Genomic DNA, 18,459 nt, shown 5'->3' with positions numbered 1-18,459 from the left:
TATTTGGGGAGTGTGGAAAGATCAAGGAGGACAAAACTTTCCAAAATTTCCCTCAGCCTTATTATATAAAGTATGTTAAAAGATAGGACGTTGTAAACATGATTCCAGTTTTACCTAAAGCACATGATTCTCTTGAAATATTTTTTTTTGGCAGATTGAATTAAAATGCTGTTCTTTAAATAAAACTGGAGTCTCCATATTAATGAGCTCACGTTACCCAAGACATTATTGTTTGTTGACAGTGACTGGAACAACACAGTTGCTTACATATTTGTTGGGTAAGTCAGGGGATGAGTGACATGCTCTGCTAATTACTGACAGTATATAAGGGTCCAAAGCAAGTAGAAGACACGCACTTCACCACATCCTCTCACAACCCACGTGAATTCTCTTCTCTTGGCAAGATGTGTTGCAACTACGGCAACTCCTGTGGCTATGGCTGCGGATATGGCTATGGCTGTGGATGCGGTCCCTATTATGGCTGTGGTTATGGCCTCCGTTATGGCTGTGGCTATGGCTCAGGATATGGCTGTGGCACTGGATATGGCTGTGGGTATGGCTATGGCTCCAACTTCTGTGGCTACCGGCCATTTTTCTATAGAAGATGTTATTCCTCTTGCTGGTAGAACATCACTGTCCAAGCCCCACTTGCTTCTGAAATGACATGCCTTAATAGAGGGCTGACTCATGGATCCATTCCCAAGATTTATATTTCCAAGTAATTGCATGCTTCATAGGAGTTTTGACCTCAGGTGAACATTTGTGGGATGACATCTTCTGGCTTGAGGCTGTGTAGTATTATCTGACTATTTTCCAAATGTTAGTCTTTACTCCCCTAATCTAGATTCTGTGTTGTGACTGTGGCAATGATCCTTTCATCCCACATTTAACAAATCCCATATTCTCAATAAAAATGGTTCTTTGCTTGTAACACATCTCTGTGTTTTTGTTTGTGAATTACTCCTTTTTTGAGATGTTGTATCCTCTCTTGATAATTGGACTGATGACATATTTCATGAATATGAAGGCTCTTCCTTGACATAATACAAGCATTTCTTTTCTTATGTGCTTCAGAGATAATGACTTCTCCAACTATTTCTTGTATCCCTAACACCACAACACAAATCACACAATATAAGAACTGTGTCCTTGAAATCACACTGTATTTAGAATGGAGTTGAACAGGTAAGGGGGAGTTACAACACCTTTTCAGGAGATTGTGACACAAGTCCAAGGGAGAGGAGGTATGGCCTGAGTGCTTCAAGGATGAATGGAATGGAAGAGAGAGTTTCTAGGATTAATGAGAAATTATAAGCAGCCTCAGCTGAGGTAAAAAGAACCAAGGAAATGCAAAGTAAAAGAAAAATGTGGTATCGATCATCTGCATTATGAAGGAAGTCCAAATATATCTGTTGGCATATATTGAGTTTGAGTAAATTGATTTAAGTCAATTAATTGACAAATCGTTTTGAATGTTTTTGAAAGGGAACTGTCTTACACCCTGAAGGCACAGTAGAAAAGTTATAGGTGAATTTCTTGCTCTCAGAGTGGTTCCATTCTAGTAGGTTAATAAAAAAAAGGAAGAAGAAGAAGAAGAAGAAGAAGAAGAAGAAGAAGAGGAATTAATCAGATAAATTTAGAGAGATAATTTCTATGGTGTGAATAAAACAGCATCCTTGGGAAGAGAGTGCAGGTTTAAGTTTTGCAGAATTAATTTAAGGAGGTTTTCTGTCATTTTGTGTCAAATGAACTGATGTCACTTTCAAGAAAATACTAGAAAGGACAGTTGTAAATGTAAAGGGGAAAGAGAAAATCATGAAGTTGGGTATAATCAGTGGTGCCACAATTTTTAGTGCAAAAGAAGAAAGGCTAGTGCTTTATTTTTTTAAAAAAATTTTTTTTTCAACATTTATTTATTTTTGGGACAGAGAGAGACAGAGCATGAATGGGGGAGGGGCAGAGAGAGAGGGAGACACAGAATTGGAAACAGGCTCCAGGCTCTGAGCCATCAGCCCAGAGCCTGACGCGGGGCTCGAACTCACGGGCCGCGAGATCGTGACCTGGCTGAAGCTGGACGCTTAACCGACTGCGCCACCCAGGCGCCCCAAGGCTAGTGCTTTAAATGGGCTCACTGATGGGGCAGATATAAAATGAGATTAATAGTTCCAGTTGATTTTCTGAGTTTGAGGGAGTACTACTTTGTTGTACTACTTTGTTGTAGACCTCTAACATTTAGGTCCTACAACAAAAAAAGTCTTTCAGACACAATTTCAACCAGCAGAATAAAAGACTCAATGTCTCATCTCCATGACAATGGTCACTGCACAAAATCTGGGTCTGAGAACCCTTGGTCCTGGAGACTCCACGACATGGCCAATTCCAAGGAAGATGGCTCTGCCATCAGGGTCAGTCCTGGAGGGAAACTACACCCAGGATATAATGTGTCTTACTGACGAGGAAAGAGATGTTCTTTCAAGAGCTGGACAATTCTCACAGATGGGACATCTGTAAGTCATTTTTGGGGACTGACTGTGTTCTGGATAAATCAGAGGTGAGAAAATTGTATACACAGGGAGAGTCAATTCCAATCATTACAGTTTGTTGAACATAGAACTTACAGTTTCAGGAGGTTCATTTTCATTGAACACTACCTGAAAGAGGGCAGAATAGTATTTATTAGGCACGTATCTCATACTTTCTATTTCTAGGAAGTAGTATTTCTATTTCATTTATTAGGCATGTGAGATAACTTGTATATCTGGAGAAATAACTTTGAAAACTAACAGGTATCTTGAAAAGGTGAAATTTGTGACTGTTTTAGCAATGAACATTTGGAACTTTCGGCTTGAATGAATTGAGAACATTATGACCTATATCCACATTCTTATAGATTCTAAGTGATACCAACATTTGAACATGGTTTTGTTTTAATGTGTCTGTTTGTTATTGGCAGAAATATTGAGTTGAGATTATGTGCCAGGCACTATGCTTAGAACTAACCCATGATTCAAGGACACACAGAAGAAAAGATCTTTTTCTGCCATTAAACATCAGTGTCCCGAACTCTTAATGGAAGTGTATAGAAGTAAGGCAATAAAGATAGCAAGTGTTTTTCAATAGTTTGTGGGCATTGTGACCAGAGAGTGGCTGTTTAAAAAGTATCATGTCTATTCCAGGGAACTCGTGCATTGGAATTTATGGTTTTGAATTTCAATAATGATGGAAAAGTAGGAAAATTAAAGGTAAAGAACATTTGTAAGGGGATATATATATGTTATATTTGTTGTTAGGGATGAAACATAGTGGAGTGATCAGATAACCCATGAGCAATATTAGAAAAAAAAAACAGTAAGAAATATTCTCAACCGGAGGAAAAATATCTAATAATGAAACTTCTCCAAAAAGGAAATCAGCAGTTTTATTAAAATCTCCGTGGAAGTCATTCAATAAAGGACTGAATGACACTCATTTCTTGATGTTGAAATTTGAGTGTGGAGTAGAAGAAATGATACCCGATTTGTACTCATTTCCAACTAGGATTTCATAGTTGTTACAGTGAAAAGTAATTTAAATTTTGGATTCTGCCTGAATCTGAACATAGTAACCTAGACAATGATGATAAGCAAAAACATCACAAACAGACAAACAAACAAACAAACAACACCCCCCCCCACTGTATGTCTGGTGAATAAAAGGTTGGACTTCAGTTTAGTTGAGAAGAAAGGGAATATTTGGATATAGACACTAGTAAAGAGAGAATCTCATTTATAGATGTGAGGCTACAAAGCTAGCTTTCTTGATCTCAGCACTTTTGACATTTGACATGAGGAATTTCAATGATGTTGAGGGCTATTCTGTGTCCTGAAATGGGCATCATCCTAGCTTTTACCACACAGAGCCAGTAGGTATCTGCAGCAGGTATGTGGGTGCAAGAAGCCTGGTAAAATGTTGCAATGATTCCAGAAAGGAGATGATTTTTCTTTCCTTATGGACAGAGGTAGATGTTTTACAAGTGTGGAAAGATCAAGAAGGAGAAATATTTCCTAAAAACCCCTCAGCCTTCTTATTAAATGATTGAAGAGTGTGAACATGGATTTTGGTTTTACTTAGAGTCCATGATTCTACCGAGAAATGTTTTATAGCAGAATGAAATAAAATGCTGTTTTTAATAAACCTGGAGTCTCCTTAATAATGAGCTTACATTGCCCAAGACATTGTTGATTGTTGACAGTGACTGGCACAGCACAGTTGCTTACATATTTGTTGGGTAAGTCAGGGGATGAGTGACATGCTCTGGTAATTACTGACAGTATATAAGGGTCCAAAGCAAGTAGAAGACACGCACTTCACCACATCCTCCCACAACCCACGTGAATTCTCTTCTCTTGGCAAGATGTGTTGCAACTACGGCAGCTCCTGTGGCTATGGCTGCGGATATGGCTATGGCTGTGGATGCGGTCCCTATTATGGCTGTGGTTATGGCCTCCGTTATGGCTGTGGCTATGGCTCCTGCTGTGGCTATGGCACCGGATATGGCTGTGGCTATGGCTATGGCTCCAACTTCTGTGGCTACCGGCCATTTTTCTATAGAAGATGTTATTCCTCTTGCTGCTAGAACATCACTGTCCAAACCCCATTGCTTCTGAAATGACACACCTTAAGAGAAGGCTCATTCAAGGATCTATACCCCAAGATTTATATCGGGAACATTGCATGTGTCATAGAAGATTTGACCTCCAGTAACATTTGTAGCATGGCATCTTGTGGTTGGGGCTATAGAGTATCATCTAACAGTTTTCCAAAAAGTGTTGGTCTTACTCCCTTAATATGGATTCTGTGTTGTGACTGTGGCAAGGATTCGAACATCCCACATTTGGGCAAACCCCTAATTCTCAATAAAAATGTTTCATTCCTTCTATCAAATGTCTCTGTTATTTCTTGAGAAAGCCTCCTTTCTTGAGGTGTTATGGCCTCTCTTGAAAATTGGGCTGACAATATATTTCATGTACCTGGGTCTCTTTCTGGATATCATACCAGCATTTCTTCTCTTACATGCATCGATATAATGTCTTCTCCACCTAAGTCTCATATCCCTAACACTCCAACACAAATCACACAGTATTCCAGAACTGTGCCCTGGAAATCACACTGTAGGTAGAATGGATGTGGAGGGAAAAGACGAGGATGAGGAGGGATGGCATCTCCTGGGAGGTTGTACAGAGGCCAAAGGGGAAGGGGGTGTGGCCTAAGCACTTAAAGAATAAATGTGACGGAAGAGAGAGTTTCTGGTATTCATGAGAAATTGGAAGCTGCCTCAGCTGAAGTGTAAAGAACCAAGGAAAGGGTACGTTAGATGCAAAGCGTGGTATCATATCATCTGAATTGGATGGATTTGCTAATATATTTGTTGGCATAAAATGAGTTTGAAGAAATTGATTTAAGTCACTTAATTGACAAATCCTTTTGAATGTGTTTGAAAGAGAACCATCCAACACACTGAATACACAGTAGAAAAATTGTAGATGAATTTCCTACTCTCAGGGTGTTTACATTTTGTTGGTGTTAATAAATATTTTACAAATTAATTATGACAAATTTAGACACATAATTTGCTTGGAGAGAATAAAACAGCTTCCTGGGGAAGAGAATGAAGGTTCATTAACTATTGGAGAGATAGTTCAGGGTGGTACTTTGATGTTTGGTTTCAAACGAACTGATCAAGTTGAAAGAATGGCTAGAAAGGGCAGTACTAAGGAGAAAGGGGAAGAGAAATTCATTATGTGTTGGGTATGATCAGTGGTGCCACAATTTTCAGTTGAAAAGAGGAAGGAGTAGGGCTTTAATGGTGTCCTTTAGTGTCTTCCCTGGTGCATATACAAGAATGGGATGAGAAGCCCAGTCCTTTCTGAGTTTGAGAACCTTCCATTTGTTGGGGTCTGACTTCAGTGTCCTTTCCTCAGGTGCCATTCCAGAGCTCTCACCTTTAGATCCTACAATAGAAAAGGTATTTCAGACTCAAATTCAACCAGCAGTGAAAAACCAATCACTGACTCATATGCATGGCAAAGATGAGTGCACAATGTGTGAGTGTGAGGATCCTAAGCCAGGACTCTAAACCATGTCAGATTCCAAGGAGGATGGCCTTGCCATCGAGGGCAGCCCTGGATGGAGGCTATGCCCAGTATAGTAAGTGTCCTGCTGATGAAGAATTTAGCCTTCTCTCAATGGATGGAATATATGGGATAGTCTAAATCTGGAACACATGGGATAGTCTAAATCTGATGTGATGACTGAGTGTGCTCTGAGTTAGTCTAGGATGGGTACATCCTACAAACAGGAAAAAGAATTCTAATAATTACAGTTTGATGAAAATCTATTCATTGTTCCATTATGTTCCTTGTCTTTGAAAGAATCTGAAGGAGGGAAGAATATCATCAATTAGGCACGTATATTATAATTTACATATCTAGTAAAGTTCTGGTTATTTATAAGGCATAGAAGAACATATGGAACAATGTGTTCACAAACAGACAACAATATTAATTAATTAATTTGAAAATTTTTCATTTATTTATTTATTTTTTGAGAGATAGTGTCAGCGTGGGAGGGGCAGAGTGAGACGGAGACAGAGAATGTGAACCAGGTTTCAGGCTCCAGGCTGTCAGCATGGAGCCCTACACGGGGCTCGAACTCACAAACTGTAAGATCATCACCTGAGCTGAGGTTGGACTCTTAACCCTCTGAGCCACCCGGGAATCCCCAGACAACTATCTTTAAAGTGTGAAATTTGAGACTCTCTTAGTCCAAGAATATTGGAGATTTTCGGGTTGAATGGAATGAGAATATTGCGATAATATATTGAATTATTTTATAACTTCTAAATGGCACACCAACATTTGAACACATTTTTGTCTTAATGCATTTTTTAATTGGAGAAATATTGACAGAATTCAAATTATGTGCAAGGCTGTACTTCATCTGGAAAGAGGGGTACGCAGAATAAAAGATTTTTTTTTCTGCCATTATGCATCTGTATTCAGAAACCTGAATGGAAAGGTACTAGAAATAATGCAATAGAGCTAGAAAACTTTTTCAATAGGTCAGGAGTATTGTAACAAGAAAGAGGGTGTTAGAAAAGCAAAGTGTGTATTCTAGGGATTTTGTGCATTAGAGCTTATAGTTGTGAATTTCAAGAATGGTAGACAAGTAGCGATAATTAAGCTACAGAACAATTGTAGTGGGCATATTTTCCTTAAACTCCTTGTAAGGGATGAATCACAGCAGAGGGATCACATACCCCAGTCTAAAAGTAGTAGGAAATACTGTGAACTGAAGGAAAAATGTCTACTAAGGAAAGATCACAGGAAGGTAATCAGCAGTTTTATGAAATTCCCAGGTGAAAGCATTCAGTAAAAGACTGGTTGACACACATTTCTTTGATGGGAAATTTTAGCGAGGAGTAGAAGGAATGATTTTCCTGAGTTTGTACTCCCTTCCAGCTTGGATTTTTTAGTTGTCATAGTAAAAAGTAATGCAAATTTTGGATTCTGCCAGATTCATAAAATGGTGATTGATGTAAAGCCTAGACAACCAAGATAAGCAAAAACATTCCAAGAAACAACCATACAAACAAAAAACAGAGACACCTTCCTTCCTTCCTTCCTTCCTTCCTTCCTTCCTTCCTTCCTTCCTTCCTTCCTTCCTTCCTTCTTTCCTTGTTTTCTTTTTGACTTCATGTCTGATAATGGAATGATTGGATAAAGGGTTTAGTTAAGAAAAAGGAAGTATTTGCAATTAGACACCAATAAAGTGAGAATATATAGATGTAAGATTCAAACCAAGGTTTTTGATCTCAACACTATTGGCATTGTACAGCACAAGTTTCAGTGTTGTTGGGCTTTGTTCTGATGACTGGAATTAGCATCCTCCCTCCTTTATCACACATGGAGCTAGTAGGTATCTGCAGTAGGTATCTGGGTGTGAGCAGGCAGACAAAAATTTGCAATGATTCCAGAAAGGAGATGGGAGTTATTTCCTTCCCTATGGGGACAGGTAGATACTTAGGAAAGAGGAGAGATCAAGAGGACAAAATTTTCCTAAATGTCCCTCAACGGTGATATATAAGGTAAATTAAGTGACAGTAAGTTGTTAAGGTAGATACCAGTTTTACGTATGGCCCATGATTCTAGTGAGAGATTCTTTGGCAGAACAAATTAAAATGCTGTTCTTTAAATATAACTGGAGACTCCAACAGAATGAAGTCACATTTCCCAAGACATTTATTGATTGTTGACAGTGAGTGGCATACCAGAAGTGCTTACATATTTGTTGGGTATGTCAGGGGATGAATGGAATGTTCTGCCAATTACTGACAGTATATAAAGGTCCAAGGCTAGTAGAAGACACACAGTTCACCACATCCTCTCACAATCCACGTGAATTCTCTTCTCTTGACAAGATGTGTTGCAACTACGGCAACTCTTGTGGCTATGGCTGTGGCTATGGCTATGGCTGTGGCTATGGCCCCTATTACAGCTGGAGTTATGGACCTGGCTATGGCTGTGGATATGGCTCCCGGTATGGCTGTGGCTCTGGCTCCTGCTGTGGCTATGGCCCCAGATATGGCTGTGGTTGTGGCTATGGCTCCGGCTGCTATGGCTCCGGCTTCTATGGTTACCGGCCATTTTGCTATAGAAGATGTTATTCTTCTTGCTGCTAGAACATCACCCCATTGTCCTCTAAATAAGACACATCTAATGAGAGGGCTGAAAAAGGATTCATACCTCACATTTCTATATCCATGAAATTGCATGCTTCACAGAGGCTCTCACCTCCAAGCAACATTTCTAGAATGGCATCTTGTGCCTCAAGGCTGTGTGGTTTCATCTGACTCTTTTATAAATGTTGGTCTTTATTCCCCTATTCTGGATTCTGTCATCTGACTGTGGCAACAAGCCTAATACCCCACAGTTGGGCAAATTCCTTATTCTCAATAAAAATGATTCTTTGCTTCTAATAGATCTCTGTGTTCTTGCTTGTGAATTACTCCTTTTTTTGGAGTATTATGACTCCTCTTGAAAATCTAGGTGACAATATGTTTCATGAACATGAGGGCTTTTCCTTCATATAATGCAAAAGTTTCTTCTCTATGTGCATCAGAGAAAATGCCTTTTCTACCTGTGTCTTCCACCCCTCATGCCCAGGCCCTCACACCTCAACACTAATCACAGATATTTCAGAACTTTCATCTGGAAATCACACTCTATGTAAAATGGAGGTGGAGGGGAAAGGCAAGGAGGGATGTTACCTCTTTAGGAGGTTGTGACACATGCTCCAGGGAGAGGAGGTGTGGCCTGAGTACTTCAAGGATGAATGGAATGGAAGCGGGAGTTTCCACATTAACGAGAAATTAGAAATGGACTCAGGTGTCTAATGAACTAAGGAAAGGAAAATTTAGAAGAAAGATGTGGTATTGTATCATCTGTAATTTAATGGAAGTCCGGATGTATTTGTTGGCATACATTGAGAGTGAGGAAATTGATTTGTGAGTCTCTTAACTCACAAATAGTTTAGAATGTTTTTGAAAGGGAACTATCCTACACCCTGAAGATACAGGAGGAAAATTTGGAGTACTTTCTTGCTCTCAGAGTGTTGACACTCTCATGGCGATATTTAAAATTAAGTAGGAATTATTTGAAATTAATTTGGAGAGATCATCCCTATGGAGGCAATAAAACATCTTACTGGGGAATAGATTGCAGGCTGAAGGATTGAGGAGATATTTCAAGGAGTATTTTGACATTTTGTGTCAAATGAACTGATGCCATTTGAAAGAAATACTAGAAAGAACAGTTGTAAGTATAAAGGGGAAAGAGAAATTCATGAAGGTTGGGGTTTGATTGGTGGTGCCACATATTGTAGTGGAAAAAAGGAAGGGATAGTTTGGGAGTTGTGAACTTACTATTGTGTTGGGTCCTTACCAAAGTGTCTTTTCCTCATGTGCCTTCCAGAACTTTAACAGAGCGTACATCAGAAAAAAGTGTCTTCAGACTCAATTTCTGCCAGCAGAAAGAATGACTCACTGTCTCATCTCCATGACAAAAGTCACTGCAGAAAGTCTGAGTCTGAGGACACTGGAGCTAAAAGCCTCCATCCACAACATGGCAAATTCCAAGGAAGATAACTGTGCCATCAAGGTCAGCCCTGGCATGAGGTTATGCCCAGGATATTAAGAGTCCTGCTGTGGAAGAAACAGAGCTTCTGTCAAGGGTTTGAAGTTTTCAATATGGAACATTCTAAGTCTGTTCTGAGGACTGCCTGTGCTCTGGGTTAGTCAAGGGTGGGTAAATCCTACAGACAGGGGAAGGATTTCCAATAATTATAGTTTGTTAAAAATCTACTCATTGTTCCATTATGTTCCTTGTCTTTGAAGGCTTTCTGAAGGAGGGAAGAACATCATTAGTTAGGGGTGTATATCACAATTTACATATCCATAAAGGGTCGAAAATTTATTAGGTATATAAGATAACTTGCACATATGTGACAAGGTGTTCATAAACTGACAAGTATCCTCAAAATGTGATATTTGAGTCTCACTAGTTAAAAACTTTTGAGACTTTCAGGATGGAAAGAGGAGAATGGAATGAGAACATGGTGATAATATATTGAATTATCTTATAACTTCTAATGGCACACCACCATTTGAACACGATTTTGTTTTAATGCATTTCTTTACTGGGGAAATATTGACTGAATTCAAATTATGTGCCAGGCTCTACTTCATCTGGAAAGAGGGGTGCACAGAAGAGGAGATTATGTTTCTGCCATTATGGATCTGTATTCAGAAACCTGATTGGAAAGTTCAGGTTAGAAATACTGCAAGAAAGCTGGAAAACTTTTCCAATAGTTCAGGAGTATTGTGACAAGAAAGGGGTTGTTAGAAAAGCAAAGTGTGTATTCTAGGGATTTTGTGCATTAGAGTTTATAGCTGTGAATTTCAAGAATGGTAGACAAGTAGAGAAAATTAAGCCAAAGAACAATTGTAGTGGGTATATTTTCCTTAAACTTCTGGTAAGGGATGAATTACAGCAGATTGATCAGATAGAGCAGTCTAAAAGTCATAGGAAATACTGTCAACTGAAAGAAAAATGTCTAGAAAGGAAAGATCACAGGAAAGGAAATCAGCAGTGTTATGAAATTCCCAGGTGAAAGCATTGAGTAAAAGACTGGATGTCACACATTTCTTTGATGGGAAATTTTAGCGTGGAGTAGAAGGAATGATGTTCCTGAGTTTGTACTCCCTTGCAGCTTGGATTTTAGAGTTGTCACAGTAAAAAGTAATACAAATTTTGGATTCTGCCAGATTCATAAAATGGTGATTGATGTAGAGTAGACAACGAATATGAGCAGAAACATCCAAAGAAACAACCATACAAACAAAAAACAGAGACACCTTCCTTCCTTCCTTCCTTTCTTTCTTTCTTTCTTTCTTTCTTTCTTTCTTTCTTTCTTTCTTTCTCTATTTCTTTGTCTCTTTCGTTCTTTCATTCTTTCTAATTTCTTCCTTCCTTCCTTCCTTCCTTCCTTCCTTCCTTCCTTCCTTCCTTCCTTCTTTCCTTGTTTCCTTTTGACTTTATGTCTGGCAATTGAATGATTGAATAATGGGTTTAGTTGAGAAAAAAAGGAAGAATTTGGAATTAGACACCAATAAAGAGAAAATATATAGATGTGAGGTTACAAACCAAGGTATCTAGATCTCAACACTATTGGCATTGTACAGCAGAAGATTCAGTGTTGTTGGGCTTTGTTCTGTTGGCTGGAATTAGCATCTTCCCTCCTTTATCACACATGGAGCTAGTAGGTATCTGCAGTAGGTATCTGGGTGTGAGAAGGCAGACAAAAATTTGCAACGATTCCAGAAAGGAGATGGAAGTTATTTCCTTCCCTATGGGGACAGGTAGATAGTTTAGAAAGAGGAGAGATCAAGAGGACAAAATTTTCCTAAATGTCCTTCAACGATGCTACATAATGTAAATTAAATGACAACAAGTTGTGAAGGTGGGTACCAGTTTTACATATGGCACATGATTCTAGTGAGAGAATTCTTTGGCAGAGCAAATTAAAATGTTGTTCTTTAAATATAACTGGAGACTCCAGCAGAATGAAGTCACATTTCGCAAGACATTTATTGATTGTTGACAGTGAGTGGCATACCAGAAATGCTGACATATTTGTTGGGTATGTCAGGGGATGAATGGTATGTTCTGCCAATTACTGACAGTATATAAAGGTCCAAGGCTAGTAGAAGACACACAGTTCACCACATCCTCTCGCAACCCACGTGAAATCTCTTCTCTTGACAAGATGTGTTGCAACTACGGCAATTCCTGTGGCTATGGCTGTGGCTATGGCTACGGCTGTGGCTATGGCCCCTATTATGCCTGGAGTTATGGACCTGGCTATGGCTGTGGATACGGCTCCTGCTGTGGCTATGGCACCAGATATGGCTGTGGCTGTGGCTATGGCTCTGGTTGCTATGGCTACCGGCCATTTTGGTATAGAAGATGTTATTCTTCTTGCTGCTAGAACATCACTGTCCAAGACACGTTTGCTTCTGAAGTGGCACGGTTTAAGGGAGGGCTGATTCATGGATTTATACCCCAAGATTTCTATATCCAATGAATTGCATGCTTTCTGTAATTGTGACCTCTACTTAGCATTGGTATGAAGGCTTCCTGTGGCTGAAGGCTATGTGGTATCCTCTGACTATTTTCCAGATGTTAGTCTTTACTTCCCTAATCTGGGTTCTTTGTTGAGACTGTGGTAACATATCTAAAATCCCACAGGGAGGCAAATCCCTTATTCTCAATAAAAATCTTTCATTTTTTTTCTAAAAAATCTCTGTGTTCTTGCTAATGAATGACTCCTTTTTGAGGTGTATGGCATCTTTTGAAACTTGGGCAACAATATATTTCATGAACCTGGGTCTCTTCCTAGATATAATATAAACCTTTCTCCTCTATGTGCATCGGAGATAATGTCTTCTCCTATTTCTTGTATCCATAACTCCTCAACATAAATCACACTGTGTAAGGAGTGTGTCCTTGAGATAACACTGTATCTAGATTGGATCTGAAGGCTGGAGGAGTAAGAGGAGGAATTAGGACACCTCTTTGGGAAGTTGTGACACAAGCTCAAGGGGGAGGAAGTATGGCCTGAGTGCTTCGAGGATGAATGGGGTTGAAGAGAGAAATTTTGGGATTAATGAGAAATTGGGAGTCGCCTCTGTTGAGGTGTAAGAAACTAAGGAAATGAGAAGCAAAAGAAAAACGTGATATTGTATTATCTGCATTTTGATGGAAGTGCAAATACATTTGTTGGCATATACTGAGTTTCAGTAAATTGATTTAAGTCAATTAATTTCCAAATCGTTTTGAATGTTTTTGAAAGGCAACTGTCATACACTCTGAAGGCACAGTAGAAAAACTATAGGTGAATTTCTTGCTGTCAGATGGTTTCATTCTAGTAGGTTAAAAAAAAAGAAGAATTAATTCAGATAAATTTAGAGAGATAATTCCTATGGTGTGAATAAAACAGCATCCTTGAGAAGACTGAAGTATTGCAGGGTTAGTTCAAGGATGTATTTTGACATGTTCTGTCACATGAACTGATGTCAGTTTCCAGAAATACTAGAAAGGACAGTTGTAAATGTAAAGTAGAAAGAGAAATACGTAAGGTTTTGGTATGATCACTGGTTCCACCAGTTTTAGTGCAAAGGAACAATGGCTAGTGTCTTAAATAGGCTTTCTAATGGAGCAGATATAAAATGTAATTAATAGTTCCAGTTGATTTTCTGAGTTTGAGTGTGTACTACTTTGATGGATTCTGATTTCAGTGTGCTTCTCTCATGTGCCTTTCCAGACCTCTAACGTTTAGATCCTACAACCAAAATTGTCTTTCATACACAATTTCAACCAGCAGAATAAAAGACTCCCTGTCTCGTCTCCATGGCAAGGGTCACTGCACAAATTCTGGGTCTGAGAACCTTGGTTCTGGAGACTCCACAACTTGGCCAGTTCCAAGGAAGATGTCTCTGCCATCAAGGTCAGTCCTGGAGGGAAACCACGCCCAGGATATAATGTGTCTTACTGACGAGGAAAGAGATGTTCTTTCAAGAGCTGGACAATTCTCACAGATGGAACATCTGTAAGTCATTTCTGGGGACTGACTGTGTTCTGGATAAATCAGAGGTGAGAAAATTGTATACACAGGGAGAGTCAATTCCAATCATTACAGTTTGTTGAACATAGAACTTATGGTTTCAGGAGGTTCATTTTCATTGAACACTACCTGAAAGAGGGCAGAATAGTATTTATTAGGCACGTATCTCATACTTTCTATTTCTAGTAAAGGGTTTATCATTTATTAGGCATATGACATCACTTGTATATCTGGAGAAATGACTTTGAAAACTAACAGATATCTTGAAAAGGTGAAATTTGTGACTGTTTTAGCAATGAACATTTAGAACTTTCGGCTTGAATGAATTGAGAACATTATGACCTATATCCACATTCTTATAGATTCTAAGTGATACCAACGTTTGAACATGGTTTTGTTTTAATGTGTCTGTTTGTTATTGGCAGAAATATTGAGTTGAGATTATGTGCCAGGCACTATGCTTAGAACTAACCCATTATTCAAGGACACACAGAAGAAAAGATCTTTTTCTGCCATTAAACATCAGTGTCCTGAACTCTTAATGGAAGTGTATAGAAATAAGGCAATAAAGATAGGAAGTGTTTTTCAGTAGATTGTGGGCATTGTGACCAGAGAGTGGCTGTTTAAAAAGTATCATGTATTTCAGGGAACTCGTGCATTGGAATTTATGGTTTTGAATTTCAATAATGATGGAAAAGTAGGAAAATTAAAGGTAAAGAATTTTGTAAGGGGATATATATGTTTTAAATATGTTGTTAGGGATGAAGCATAGTGGAGTGATCAGATAACCCATAAGCAATATTAGAAAAAAAAAACAGTAGGAAATATTCTCAACCGGAGGAAAAATATCTAATAATGAAACTTCTCCGAAAAGGAAAACAGCAGTTTGATTAAAATCCCTGTGGAAGTCATTCAATAAAGGACTGGATGACACTCATTTCTTGGTGTTAAAATTTGAGTATGGAGTAGAAGAAATGATACCTGAATTTGTACTCGTTTCCACCTAGGATTTCATTGTTGTTACAGTGAAAAATAGTTTAAATTTTGGAATCTGCCTGGATATGAACATAGTGACCTGGACATTGAAGATAAGCAAAAACATCACAAACAAATAAACAACATCCACCCCCCCCCCCCACTGTATATATGGTGATGAAAGGGTTGGACTTTCAGTTTATTTGAGAAGGAGGGGAATCTTTGGACATAGACACGAGTAAAGACAGAATCTCATTTATAGATGTGAGGCTACAAAGGTAGGTTTCTTGATCTCAGCACTTTTGACATTTGACATGAGGCACTTCAATGGTGTTGAGGGATTTTCTGTGTCATGAAATGGGCATCATCCTTAGCTTTTACCACACAGAGCCAGTAGATATCTGCAGCAGGTATGTGGGTGCAAGAAGCCTGGTAAGATGTTGCAATGATTCCAGAAAGGAGATGAATTTTTCTTTCCTTATGGAAGGAGGTAGATGTTTTACAAGTGTGGAGAGATCAAGAAGGAGAAATATTTCCTAAAAACCCCTCAGCCTTCTTGTTAAATGATTGGAGATTGTGAACATGGATTTTGGTTTTACTTAGAGTCCATGATTCTACTGAGAAATGTGTTTTGGCAGAATGAAATAAAATGCTGTTTTTAATAAACCTGGAGTCTCCTTAATAATGAGCTCACATTGCCCAAGACATTGTTGATTGTTGACAGTGACTGGCACAGCACAGTTGCTTACATATTTGTTGGGTAAGTCAGGGGATGAGTGACATGCTCTGGTAATTACTGACAGTATATAAGGGTCCAAAGCAAGTAGAAGACACGCACTTCACCACATCCTCCCACAACCCACGTGAATTCTCTTCTCTTGGCAAGATGTGTTGCAACTACGGCAGCTCCTGTGGCTATGGCTGCGGATATGGCTATGGCTGTGGATGCGGTCCCTATTATGGCTGTGGTTATGGCCTCCGTTATGGCTGTGGCTATGGCTCAGGATATGGCTGTGGCTATGGCTCCTGCTGTGGCTATGGCACCGGATATGGCTGTGGCTATGGCTATGGCTCCAACTTCTGTGGCTACCGGCCATTTTTCTATAGAAGATGTTATTCCTCTTGCTGTTAGAACATCACTGTCCAAACCCCAATGCTTCTGAAATGACACACCTTAAGAGAAGGCTCATTCAAGGATCTATACCCCAAGATTTATATATCAGGAACATTGCATGTGTCATAGAAGATTTGACCTCCAGTAACATTTGTAATATGGCATCTTGTGGCTTGAGGCTATGGAGTATCATCTAACAGTTTTCCAAAAAGTGTTGGCTTTACTCCCTTAATATGGATTCTGTGTTGTGACTGTGGCAAGGATTTGAACATCCCACATTTGGGCAAATCGCTTATTCTCAATAAAAATGTTTCATTCCTTTTATCAAATGTCTCTAGTCTCTCCTGAGAAAGCCTACTTTCTCTAGGTGTTATGGTCTCTCTTGAATATTGGACTGTCAATATATTTCATGTACCCGGCTCTCTTTCTTGATATCATACAAGCATTTCTTCTCTTACATGCATCAATATAATGTCTTCTCCACCTATGTTTCATATCTCTAGCACGGTACTGCAGAACTGTGCCCTGGAAATCACACTGTAGGTAGAATGGATGTGGAGGGAAAAGACGAGGATGAGGAGGGATGGCATTTCCTGGGAGGTTGTGACAGAAGCCAAAGGGGAAGGGGGTGTGGCCTGATCACTTAAAGAATGAATGTGATGGAAGAGAGAGTTTCTGGCATTCATGAGAAATTGAAAGCTGCCTTAGGTGAAGTGTAAAGAACCAAGGAAAGGGTACATTAGAAGAAAAGCGTGGTATCATATCATCTGAATTGGATGGATTTGCTAATATATTTGTTGGCATAAATTGAGTTTGAAGAAATAGATTTAAATCACTTAATTGACAAATCCTTTTGAATGTGTTTGAAAGAGAACTATCCAACACAATGAATACGTAGTGGAAAAATTGCAGATGAATTTCCTACTCTCAGAGTGTTTACATTTTGTTGGTGTTAATAAATATTTTACAAATTAATTATGACAAATTTAGGCACATAATTTGCCTGGAGAGAATAAAACAGCTTCCTGGGGAAGAGAATGAAGGTTCATTAACTATTGGAGAGATAATTCAGGGTGGTACTTTGATGTTTGGTGTCAAACGAACTGATCAAGTTGAAAGAATGGCTAGAAAGGGCAGTACTAAGGAGAAAGGGGAAGAGAAATTCATTATGTGTTGGGTATGATCAGTGGTGCCACAATTTTCAGTTGAAAAGAGGAAGGAGTAGGGCTTTAATGGTGTCCTTTAATGTCTTCCCTCTTGCGTATACAAGAATCGGATGATTAGCCCAGTCCTTTCTGAGTTTGAGAACCTTCCATTTGTTGGGGTCTGACTTCAGTGTCCTTTCCTCAGGTGCCATTCCAGAACTCTCACCTTTAGATCCTACAATAGAAAAGGTATTTCAGACTCAAATTCAACCAGCAGTGAAAAACCAATCACTGACTTATATGCATGGCAAAGGTGAGTGCACAAAGTGTGAGTGTGAGGATCCTAGAGCCAGGAGACTCTAAACCATGTCAGATTCCAAGGAGGATGGCCTTGCCATCGAGGTCAGCCCTGGATGGAGGCTATGCCCCGTATATTAAGTGTCCTGCTGATGAAGAATTAAGCCTTCTCTCAAGGGATGGAATTATCACACATGGGATATTCTAAATCTGATGTGATGACTGAGTGTGCTGTGAGTTAGTCTAGGATGGGTACATCGTACAAACAGGGAAAAGAATTCTAATAATTACAGTTTGTTGAAAATCTATTCATTGTTCCATTATGTTCCTTGTCTTTGAAGGCTTCTGAAGGAGGGAAGAATATAATCAATTAGGCATGTATATTATAATTTACATATCTAGTAAAGTTCTTGTTATTTATAAGGCATAGAAGAACATATGGAAAAATGTGTTCCCAAACAGACAACTATGTTTATTTATTTATTTATTTATTTATTTATTCATTCATTCATTCATTTTTTTATTTGGATTTTTTTCATTTATTTATTTTTATTTTTGAGAGGCAGAGTGTCAGCGTGGGAGGGGCAGAGTGAGAAAGAGACACAGAATCTGAATCAGGCTTCAGTCTCCAGGCTGTCAGCACAGAGCACTACATGGGGCTCGAACTCACAAACCATAAGATCATCACCTGAGCTGAGGTTGGACACT

At 39.0% G+C, this 18,459-nt stretch overlaps 5 protein-coding genes across 5 annotated transcripts; all 5 read left to right on the top strand.

The window, feature by feature from the left end:
• The first annotated feature begins 404 nt into the window (after positions 1-404).
• On the top strand, positions 405-626 carry LOC124527305 (keratin-associated protein 21-1-like). The gene has a single exon (XM_047100482.1). The coding sequence runs from the start codon at positions 405-407 to the stop codon at positions 624-626; it is 222 nt and encodes a 73-aa protein (XP_046956438.1).
• Positions 627-4,393: 3,767 nt separating this feature from the next.
• Positions 4,394-4,615, top strand: LOC124527069 (keratin-associated protein 21-1-like). The gene has a single exon (XM_047100333.1). The coding sequence runs from the start codon at positions 4,394-4,396 to the stop codon at positions 4,613-4,615; it is 222 nt and encodes a 73-aa protein (XP_046956289.1).
• Positions 4,616-8,458: 3,843 nt separating this feature from the next.
• On the top strand, positions 8,459-8,719 carry LOC124526053 (keratin-associated protein 6-2-like). The gene has a single exon (XM_047098761.1). It carries the CDS (start codon positions 8,459-8,461, stop codon positions 8,717-8,719), a length of 261 nt encoding a protein of 86 aa, XP_046954717.1.
• A 3,644-nt stretch (positions 8,720-12,363) lies between these two features.
• On the top strand, positions 12,364-12,585 carry LOC124526131 (keratin-associated protein 6-2-like). The gene has a single exon (XM_047098889.1). The coding sequence runs from the start codon at positions 12,364-12,366 to the stop codon at positions 12,583-12,585; it is 222 nt and encodes a 73-aa protein (XP_046954845.1).
• Positions 12,586-16,081: 3,496 nt separating this feature from the next.
• Positions 16,082-16,327, top strand: LOC124526062 (keratin-associated protein 6-2-like). The gene has a single exon (XM_047098771.1). The coding sequence runs from the start codon at positions 16,082-16,084 to the stop codon at positions 16,325-16,327; it is 246 nt and encodes an 81-aa protein (XP_046954727.1).
• Positions 16,328-18,459: the final 2,132 nt, after the last annotated feature.

Source organism: Lynx rufus, unplaced genomic scaffold (genome assembly GCF_022079265.1).
Source record: "Lynx rufus isolate CCGP_SWC_20201006 ecotype Redwood Valley unplaced genomic scaffold, mLynRuf1.p SCAF_5, whole genome shotgun sequence".
NCBI lineage: Eukaryota > Metazoa > Chordata > Mammalia > Carnivora > Felidae > Lynx > Lynx rufus.
Note: the sequence above shows the minus strand (reverse complement) of the source record. Positions and strands in the feature narration are given on the sequence as shown.

Coding starts and splice junctions, on each gene's coding strand:
- LOC124527069 (XM_047100333.1), top strand. CDS start 4,394: ATGTGTTGCAACTACGGCAGCTCCTGTGGCTATGGCTGCGGATATGGC.
- LOC124526062 (XM_047098771.1), top strand. CDS start 16,082: ATGTGTTGCAACTACGGCAGCTCCTGTGGCTATGGCTGCGGATATGGC.
- LOC124526053 (XM_047098761.1), top strand. CDS start 8,459: ATGTGTTGCAACTACGGCAACTCTTGTGGCTATGGCTGTGGCTATGGC.
- LOC124527305 (XM_047100482.1), top strand. CDS start 405: ATGTGTTGCAACTACGGCAACTCCTGTGGCTATGGCTGCGGATATGGC.
- LOC124526131 (XM_047098889.1), top strand. CDS start 12,364: ATGTGTTGCAACTACGGCAATTCCTGTGGCTATGGCTGTGGCTATGGC.